The 11096-nt window shown below is 42.4% G+C and overlaps 1 protein-coding gene across 1 annotated transcript; it reads left to right on the top strand.

Annotated features, from left to right (window-relative positions):
• Nucleotides 1–4984: 4984 nt before the first annotated feature.
• On the top strand, nt 4985–9070 carry LOC148037008 (uncharacterized). Its single transcript, XM_087675945.1, has 2 exons — nt 4985–8026; nt 8332–9070. Exons 1-2 carry the CDS (start codon nt 5134–5136, stop codon nt 8805–8807), a joined length of 3369 nt encoding a protein of 1122 aa, XP_087532071.1. The 5' UTR covers nt 4985–5133; the 3' UTR covers nt 8808–9070.
• Nucleotides 9071–11096: the final 2026 nt, after the last annotated feature.

Below are 11096 nucleotides of genomic sequence, written 5' to 3'. Positions count from 1 at the left end.
TGAAGAGATATTCATTCCAGTTGCTAGGATGGTAATGGTTAAATATGTGATTGCTTTGGCAATAGCCAAAGGTTGGAGTTTGTAGCAAATGGATGTCAAAAATGTCTTCTTGCATGGTGAATTGCAAGAAGTGAGGTGCATTACCACTTTGTGAGAGGAAAGGTACTTGCATGAGAGATTGACTCGGTATATGTCAGCACACATGATCGAATAGTTGACATTTTCACAAAGGCATTGGGTACAAAAAAGCTTCGAAAATTTCGAAGCTTACTTGGAGTTACAAAGATACAATTGAGCTTGAGGGGGAGTGTTGAGATAGCAAGTTTAAGACATGTAGACATGGCTGATTGACAGCCTAGTTAGATGGGTCCGCACGTCTATACTTAGCACGTCGATGGTCATTATGACCCTCACATGGCCCCACTAACTTATCACTTATTATATTTAGCTTATTGCACCTACCTATAACTGGCATAGTCATAGCACCAGTCAATTAGGATAGTCAATTATGCACTATTTGACTTAGTAGGTCACTTTTCTTTATATTGTATCTTATCTATACTTTGTGTAATTGTATTGTGTGAAAAAGAAGAAGAAGAAACCATCAAAAAAACGTTTTAGCCTCCATCTCCCTTCTTGTGTTTTTGAGTGAGCTTCCTTTTCTGTGTATGGTGTGTGTTTGGTACAACAGCTCAAGCAAGTCCCCCTAGCACACAATTCTTGACATCCTTGATAACGCCCACATCCTTGATAACTCCCACATCAACTGGATGCATCGTGCCTTGAGACCCTTTGGTCTAAAATTCTAATAGACTAATACTTGATGTATATGATGTTGAAACCTTGAAAATGGATGGATACCTTATCTTCAATGCTGTTGTGCACACCAATCACCTTGATTTAATACCAATTTGCTAGCCTTTATCATACAATAGTCAATAATTGAGAGAAAATAACAAGAGAATAAATAACATAAGAGAAAAAATCTCCAAAATTTACACAACACAAGATAGATGCAATATCTCCCATGCATGGAGGATGAACACCTCCCCCATGCATGTATTTATAATATTGAATTGAGCGTGTATGTGCAAAATATATTAAAAGTATCCTTTTTGAGTTCTTGCCTTTCTTCTCCTTGCACGCATTGATTTGTGCAAATAAATCAAACACATCCTATTATAAATAGCTTTATAATAAAAAGTAATATTTTAATTTCTCTAATAAATACATAAAAATAAATATGTTACACATGTGGACACGTAAAGTACTTATGCTAATAGGTGTGTATAATATATAATGTTTTCAATAATATTTTTCCACGCTATGAAGTGCATGCATTCCACACATTAAAAAGTACACTCCCAAATTATAATTGTGCTTAACTCCATTTAATTATTTGCTCACCACAGCACAAAATACATTAGTATCATTCCATCTATCTACCATGCACAATGTAACCAATAGCACACACACGCCTTCGCATGATAAGTCACAAATTGTGTTATAAATATAACAAATCCACAATAATCAAAATCATCTCAAGTCAGAAGTATGTTATAAATATAAAAAATCCACAATAATCAAAATAATCTCAATTTCATAAATTCCAAAAATAAATATCATTCCATAACATTGTTGCTGTTGTTTTTATTGAATCTATGTTATAACTTGTTTTATTAGAATTTCTTTATATGGTTCATATTGTTATATATAGTTGATGCTCTCATCTTCAACTTTCTTCTGCTAACTAAGTTGTTCTTTAAGTGTTTCAATTGTCTTCTTTGCTTTTGTAAGCTCATCTTTCAATATTTTGTTTTATTCTTGAAGCTATTGGACCATATCCTCACCATATCCAAGAGGTATTGTACCTAAGGGGAGGGTTGTTAACGAGCTTTGATGAGGGTAAGGCTAACACTTTAGAGAAGCTTAGTTTGGCTATCATCTTTAGGGGTAAGTGGAAATAGGGATAGAACCAAGGGGTTGTTATTTTCGTTTTATCTTGGCCATCTGAGAGACAATTGCCCTTAGGGGCTATGTTAACTTTAACCTAAGGAAAACTAGACTGGTGGACATGTAGATGGATCAAGTGGAAAAGAGAGAGAACTTCTCAGCTGCTAAGAGGATGGACTACTTTGCTACCAAGCAAGATGAATTGCTTTAAATTGCTCGAGTGGATAAACAAAGGGCTTTGGGGGGGGGAGAGAGAGAGAGAGAGAGAGAGAGAGAGAGAGAGAGAGAGAGAGAGAGAGAGAGAGAGAGAGAGAGAGAGAGAGAGAGAGAGAGAGAGAGAGAGAGAGAGAGAGAGAGAGAGAGAGGATTGAATTCTTCAATTGCTAAACATGGCAATTAAATGCACGAAAAGAGAGAGACTCTTAGAACTAGTTTTGCAAACCAATGCAAACGTTCTTGAGTTTTCTAATTTCTTTTGCTAATGACAATTTATTGTTTTAAAAACTAATCGTTTCTCTCTTTTTTGGTTTGGATATGCATGATTTTTTGCCATGTAGGTTAGGAGAGAGACTTGGTATTTCTTTCAATTATAAAATAGTATAGAAGTATAGATGGGTTTTTTAAACAAAGCAAAGCAGGTTGCAGATGACTAGTGCTACTTGTTCTTGCTTATAGACAGGAATTATGGTTTCATCCATGAAGCACTCTCATTAGAAAGGTTGAAAAGCAAAGGCAACTACTTAGGCTACTTGCTTTTTTGAACACGTCTTGAGAGTTCACTTAAAAATATGCAAGTTCATATCACATGGATTCAAAAGAAGAAAATTTTAATTATATTAGTTATACACTTTTCACATATAAAAAGATGTCATTTAAAGGGGGTATTCATAGATCAAATGGGAAAAGGGTGTATTTTCTTCATGGAAAGTTCATAGATAAGAGGTTTTTAAAATAGGTCTTGAACACATGCAATAGGAAGCATTTACATATAATAGTGAACCCAAGAGAAACATGTGCACACATAAACTCAAGCACATCCTCTAGTGCTTCAGAGAGAGATTTCAACATTTGACTACAATTACTTGGCCTTACACCCTCTAGTGCTTTAGAGAGAGATTTCACCATTTGACTAATATTACTTGTCCTTCTACCCTTGCGTAGACTTTTGCTTTGTGGCTACTAATTTCCTTGACCTTTGCATGACTTTTTGTCATAAGTTTACGTCATACAACTACTCTCTTGACCTCTAAGTTGGCATATACATGACCTTTAATTTGACATGTACATGCCTTCTTGACATACATTCACACCACTGTATATGGTCTATGTAAGTTCTCAAATTTGAAAATCGGCTTGTTTCTACACAAACGAGTGAACCCCATTAATTTAAGATTTATTTGGCAATGGTCAAAGGAGTCTAGAAGTATTATGTTATGAAAAAGAAACTTCTATATAACATCAAACAATGACCATCCAAGCTGTCGATGAAAAGTTTTTAGTTATTAGCTTACTCTTGAAAGAAAATAAAGAAAAATCATGTGATGCATTAAAGAAAATTTGTACACTTAACCATGGTGAGTTGGGACCATTGCTTCATCCATCAATGATCATGTATTGTTTGACTATAGTGCACTAAGTTCGTGAATTTCAACCTTTTTGGACCCACATGCATACCATGGTCCATGAGATATGACACTTATCCACATGAGAGGCCTATATTTATGTTTAGTTTAAAATATAAGAACTATGGTGTATTGCATATCCTATTTTTGATTAGTCATTCGGGATTGAGAAGTTAGAATTTGAGAAGTTTGAACAATCAATACCGAATAATAAACACCCACAATGTTAGCTACGTTTAGTTTATACCACTATCTAGCTCCCATTTTTAGCGATGTAGCTTATGAGATTTGGCGTGGATCAAGAGGTCCAATACTATTGATGTTCAACTCCCTAGTTGGTCAATGAATTATGAAAATGTATATTCAAGAAGCCACACAACCATCATTTTGTATAATTGACATGTTGAAAAAAATGGATTGGTAAGATAAGCTACAATTTTCCACATATTTGCAATGCCTAGATATTTGTACCTTGTACAAGGATATTTATACACCCTTCATGTATAATTACCATAGTTCGTATTGTTTGAACATGTCTACAATTTTCCTAACCTTGTACAAGGATATTTATACGCCCTTCATGCGACATGTTCGAGGCTAATGTGGATGAGTGGATGGCCATTAGATTCTAAACTTATTGTGTTATCTTTCCCATAAGGAGAGTGCTTGCACTTTAGGCTAAGCTTGCAAGGTGTCAATGAGATGGAGCCATTGATTGGTTGGTGGATCAAGGACCAACGAGATGCTTCTCCCTAGTTGACCTATGTAGAGTTAAGATAACCATCTCCAGTGACGACCATAGGGTTTGGACACATGGATAGGGGCCTAATGTAGTCTATGGAAAGAGCTTCTCAGTTTGTGAGCTATTGGAGGATGACATAGATACTTACCTTAGTACGGATTATAAATATTTTCTTTGGCATTTAAAAAGACTTTTAGAGTTGGGTTGCCCTAGGGGGTTCCAACGTTATCAATATGGTTTTCTTGTCCCTACTAATGTTGCGTTGCATCATGTTAAGGCAATGACTAAACTTTGGAGAGGGAGGACATGCTGATTGGTGGATGCTAACCTATTTCTCTATGTAGTCCAAGACAAAGAAAACCTAATTGTTTAGTGCAACACGAGTGGGGTTAGCACATGAATTTTCCAAGGCTTTTGTGGGTGGGGTTTTGATGGGGGGGGGGAAGCCAGCTTTATTGATGCGGATAGCTGTGCTGCTGTAGGCGTGACCAGGTGCTAAATGTGGGGGGGGGGGGGTGTGGCGGGGGGTTGTCGTCTCGTCTGTCCCCCCACAGGGCCCCACTCCCGAGTCCCACCAAAAGCCCCACGTTATCACAGGGTTTGAACTTTGAAGCACCTCGAGAGTCGATAATACCTATAAAGGTCCGACGTCTCGACTCTCATCCATGTAGTTCAGACAAATATTGGTTTTTTCATTTACAGAAACAAATTTGCCTACCTAGAAAAGTTGTGCTTCTGACTTCCGCCGTCCGTGATATCTGACATGGGGATGCACCAAACGTGAACTGTGAGAACGGGGCTTCTGATGAGCCTCCCATGGCGCCGCCGAGTGGGAGAAGGGAGGCAATGGCGCGACCGGCGTGCGGGGCAAGCGTATTCGCCCACCAGCACGTTTGCTTCTTCTCGTCATTCTTCTTCTTCTTCTTCTTCTTCTTCTTCTTCGGCGCTTCGACGTTTTGTCGAGCGGCCACGCCTGACAAGACCACACTGGCCGCGCTGCTGGCATTCAAGGCGGGGATAACGGCGGATCCGACAGGGTTTCTGCGGGGGTGGAACGCGTCATCGCCGGAGGAGGAGAGCAGTAGCTACTGCGGGTGGCCGGGGGTGACATGCACGGAGGGGACGCAGAACGTGACGAGGCTGGACCTGAACACGAAGCAGTTGCGTGGGGTGGTGGCGCCGGAGCTGACGGCCCTGCCCTTCCTGACCTTCCTCAACCTCTCCAACAACAGCCTCTCGGGGGGCATCCCGGCGGCCGTGGGCGACCTTCGGAACCTCATCCACCTCGACCTCAGCCTCAACAACCTCTCCGGGCGGATCCCCCCGTCTCTCGCCAACTGTTCGCTCCTCCAGTCCCTCGACCTCAGCAAGAACGTCCTGTCGGACCCGGCGGGCTTCCCGTCCTACCTCCCCACCTCCTGCCCCTCCCTCACCCTCCTCGACCTCTCGGCCAACTACCTCCCGGGGCCCCTTCCCCCGACCTTCGGCCGCCTCTCCCGCCTCTCCTTCTTCCAGATGTGGAGCACCTCCGTCTCCGGTCCCCTCCCCCCCTCCTTCACCAACCTCTCCTCCCTTGCGTGGGTCGACCTCCAGAACAACAGCCTCTCCGGCCGCCTCCCCCCCGACTGGTCCTCCCTCCGCAATTTGAACAACCTCGGCCTCCGCGTCAACTCCTTCTCCGGCCCCTTGCCCCCCTCCCTCGGCAACTGCACCTCCCTCACCCAGCTCAACATCGAGACCAATTTCTTCTCCGGCACCATCCCTGCCTCCTACGGGAACTTCCTCAACCTTACCCTCTTCATCTTCTTCTCCAATAACCTCACTGGCCCCATACCTCCCTCCATCACCAACTGCACCAAATTGCAATACCTCGAGGGTTCGCGCAATAACCTCACAGGTCCTTTGCCACGGGAAATCGGAAAGCTCACACAGCTTCAATGGCTCACCTTCACACAGAATAGCTACTTACAGGGAAGCCTTCCGGATTCCATAGGCAACTGTCAACAGCTGCAGCATATACTGGGGGAACACACAGGGTTGGGCGGCGCCATGCCCAGGTCCTTGTTTAACCTGAGCAATCTCATTGATCTTAAGCTTACTTCGGGTACCTTTTCTGGACCTTTGTTAGAGGATGTGGGAAACTTATCTCAACTAGTAAATTTGCTCCTTGGAGATAATTACTTGGTAGGTGAGATTCCACAGAGCTTGGGTAAGCTTCAAAGTCTGCAAGGTTTACAACTGCAAGGAAACCACTTTGTCGGGTCTATACCTTCTCAGTTGGCTGGTTGCACATCCCTTTCGGAGCTTGATTTATCCCATAACTACCTGTCAGGATTGGTTCCCGCCCCTTTGTTCCAGCTCATTTCCTTGAATAAGCTTTCCTTGCAGAACAATCTCTTGTCCGGAGGCCTGCCAAATACTTTCAGCAGGTCATCCAGACTGAACAGTTTCAATGTTGCACACAACAATTTTACAGGGGTTATACCATCCTCCCTTGCAAATCTCAATCAACTCAGTATACTGCTGGATTTGTCTGCTAACAGCTTGAATGGATCCATTCCTTCAGCTTTGGGAGGCATGGGCATGGTGCAGGTGATCAATCTCTCCGGCAATAAGCTGACGGGACAAATCCCGATCAGCCTGGGTAACTGTCTGGGGCTGATGGACTTGGACCTCTCTCAAAACGAATTACAGGGACAGATTCCTGACATGTTTGGGAACATGAAGAGCCTCCAATACCTTAACCTCTCGCAAAATGAGCTATCAGGAGCTCTTCCACCTTCTTTGGCACAAGTCGAAGGTCTCCTTTACCTAAATGTCTCCTCCAATAGATTGGTCGGGCTCATACCGCAAGAAGGAATTTATAAGAAGTTTACGCCTGCCTCTTATATGGGCAATCCAGGACTCTGTGGCTATCCCTTAAGTGCTGTTTGCGCTTCTGAGGATAAAAAAGGTGACAACAAAAGAAACGTAGCCCTCGCCACTACTGGTGCCATAGCATCTGTGATTCTTGTTTTCTGCGTATGTGTTTGCTGTTGGTGGTGGTGTACAAAGAAAAGAAGCAAATCAAGAAGCCTGCAGGACGAACAGGACGACGAGTCTTTTGACGTAGAAATGCCCCATATTAAAGCCTGGACGGCAAGGGAGTTAAGGGAAGCAACAAATGGATTTGATACCGCCAATATAATAGGGTCTGGGAGTGTCAGTGTCTGCTTCAAGGGTGTTCGGCAGCAAGTGAAAGGCGAGAAGATGATAGCCATTAAAAGGCTCAACATCTATGGGAGCGATGGTGGTGCAGATGCCAGGAGGAGCTTTGTGACAGAGTTGAAGACTCTGTGTAAGATGAGGCATAGGAACCTGGTCAAGGTCTTGGGCTATTCTATCGACGGGGCAATGGTTGCTTTGGTGATGGAATACATGGAAAAAGGCAGTCTGGAAGATCACCTGCATGGTGATGGGTCATACTACTTGAGCTGGGATGAGAGACTGAATGTGGCTATCGATGTGGCTGAAGGACTGGTGTATTTGCACGATGAATATGTGCAGCCGATCATTCACTGTGATCTAAAGCCAAGAAACATCCTCCTTGGTACCGACATGGTGGCTAAAATATCAGACTTTGGGATTGCCAAGCTCCTAGATAGAAAGAATCTGACAAATAGCTTGACCATCAGCAAATTCAGGGGAACTTTTGGATATGCAGCACCAGGTGAGTGATCTATTGTTTGTCGAAATTCCATCTAGCTTCAATGTCTGAATTGGGTCATCCATCCTCGACATCCATGATTGTGTTACCCTGCACTAAAACTTTAGGAATATCTATAATTTGTTTGTGGCATGACACGTAGTCCTGATTTCTGGCTTTGGTTCCTCGATTCCGTATGAATGCACAAATTGTTTCTTTATCTTGTCATCATTAGAGTTGGGGTAAAGTGTATCTGCCCGGGTGCCAATGTGACCTCATTTTATAGTCTCTTCCCAGTATTTCTCACCCTTCTGCTCTGGTTGCAACAGAGTACGCGGGAGGATACCACATATCCACAAAGGCCGATGTCTACAGCTACGGTGTGCTGTTGATAGAGCTAGTGACTGGCATGAGGCCAACCAGTGATGAAGTGCAGGAGAGAGGAATGAGTTTGCCTCAGTGGGTAGAAGGGCTGGTTCGGTCAGGCAGAGCAACCGAGGCGCTGCACCCTACCCTTGATGCAGCAGCATACACATCACCCAACAAAAGCAACCTCCATATTTTGCATAAAGAGGCTGAGGAGCTGCTGTGCATTGCCATCAGCTGTAGCAGCCCGTCACCCAAAGACAGACCCACCATGAAGGTTGTGAAGGACCTTCTCTTAAAGCTTAAAAGCAAAAGAATTTCGTATGGCATGGACTCTCCTATGCCAAGCATTGACACTCTTCTTGAAGACACAGATACTGGAGTCACACATGCAATTGCAGCTGAATGGCTTTTAGATTCTCATTTAGAGATAGAGTAGATCCAATATCTTGTCCTGTAATATGATTTTTAACAGTATGTAAATATATGTTGTAACACATGGTACTGCATCTTTACACACATGTTGTAACCTATAGCAATGGATAAATTGTTAACAGTACAAAATCTGCATCGCAAGGGCTAAAATTTTCACCATATACATTCCAGAACATACAGAGTAATTATTTGAGCAGCAAATCAGTTAAGGTATTTTGAGCTCGCGACATGAAACCATGTAACTCTTATTCTCTTATGAGCTTTTCTCAAACAACGCACAAGCTTCCTTGAAGTGTACTATTGTTCCTCCTTGCTTATTCAAAACGGTAACATTTCGATGGAGCAATGCAGAATGTTAAACCCCAACCCTCTTACATATACTTGTAGAACACGTCCCAGAACCCAATGCAAAGTTCAGTTTCCATTTGCCATGCAAAACCATCTCCATTAAATCATCTCTCATGAAGGCCAACCCTCAAGACAGGTGCCATGGTTCTCTATTATATTAATTGGAGAACGGATAGTGATCTGTACTGTATGGTTAATTTCTAATCGTGCCGGTTCACAGTCTTTGAATGACTGGTCAAAGCACCCGACCCCCACCCCCCAAACACACTAACACGAAGTAACACGAGAGTGAGAGATGCAACTTTAATTAGTGGGATAGCTGGCACGCCCAAATAATGACACATTATGTAGTGAAAGGTTTTGTGGATCTTTAATTGTGGATTTTCTTAAAGATCCACTAGCAAGACTTGCCTTTGACACACGGGGTAAGGTGATTATGCCATGGGATTGCCATTATCCAAGGTCCATCGCAAAAAAGAGAGAGGATCCCTCTACCTCAAATTTGGCAAGTTAAAGGATGGACTCATTTCTAGTGTGGCTAATTTTCTTGATGAGGGCAAAACCAGCTTGAGGTTTGATCTTCTTTCTTTGAATGAATATGAAAGTTACCACTTGGAATGTGTGTGGCATTTACTTGTGTAGTAAGCAACACGACATGTGGTGCATTTTGCATGATAATAAAATGGCATGATTTATGTGCTATTGAGCATAAGAGTCCCGATGATGTAGGCAAGATTGTGGATTGCCACGAGTTTTGCTTGCTTTATGTTGGGGGGTTTGCACAACATTACTCTAGTATGCTCATGGTCGTTCATGAGAGATTTCAGCTAGTCTTGATCAAGAATAATGTGCATGGTCATTTTCTAGTGTTGAAATCATGTTCAAAGGGGATGCCCTATGGCTGTTGGGTCTATATGCCTCAAATGATCCCTTGTCTAGATGTGGTTTGTGGCACAGACTAACAACTTGTTTGGCACTTGGTAGTGGACCATGTTTGTTGATGGGAGATTTTAATATGTGTACTTATGGATCATAGTCTACCTTTGAGCATTCAGGGATGGATGCTCCTAAGAGTTGTGTTTGGCATTAGCTTGCGTTGAATGTTCTTAAACAAGCTCTTTGGTCTTAGCTATGCCCATCGGATCTGGGATTCACTTTTCACTCAACACGGCATATCACTACATGGTCTAGGTTGGATCATATCTACATCATGTGTGATGATACCTTCATGTCAAAGATCTTGGACATGTAAGTCTTGCAATGCTATGCCTTGTCAGACCATTTTCCTATGCTGTTTCAGATGCTTGCATAGTTGGTGGCTCCTTGTGCACAATTAAGGGCAAGCTTCCATTGCGCTCCAATTTGTCTTATTTGTAGCACCCTATTTTCAATGGTTATATGGGGCAACTCCTTGATCGATTCATGTATGATTTTTTGTCGGCGGGAGGAGCTCATTCCTTTGAGAAATTGATCGGTAATGTACAAAGGGTTGCTCAACAATATGACATCCATCATGCATCCCAGTGCAAACAGTGTCGACAGATAGTAGAGGAACTATTAGCCTTAGTGTGTTCCTTCTTGAGTCCTCGCATGATACATTCTTGTCATCATTGGCTATGTGATTAGTTGATCTTATCCTACAGTTCCAATTGAGATGTTATCAACTACCTAAACTAAAATATTAGACTGACAATTTGCAAGATGCCTCCTGCTAGTCTCATAAATTCTTTCAGCATTTGCATCCTTCCCCTACCAGTGAGAATATGGTTAGACTACAGAGTCCAGATGGGCATATGGTTATAGATCCATAGTCCATTGTTTGCATGTGTCACAACTATTTTTTGGAGCTTCTTAGCTCAACACAACACCCTTCTGGGCATATTTCTATGGTCGTTTAGCTTTTTATGCTTTGGTTTGGGACCATGTTATAGTTGACATGCAAGTT

The sequence above is a fragment of the Lygodium microphyllum genome, chromosome 4 (assembly GCF_053477565.2).
Source record: "Lygodium microphyllum isolate KBCC chromosome 4, Lygodium_microphyllum_v1.1.10, whole genome shotgun sequence".
NCBI lineage: Eukaryota > Viridiplantae > Streptophyta > Polypodiopsida > Schizaeales > Lygodiaceae > Lygodium > Lygodium microphyllum.
This window is presented reverse-complemented; position numbering and strand designations above follow the sequence as displayed.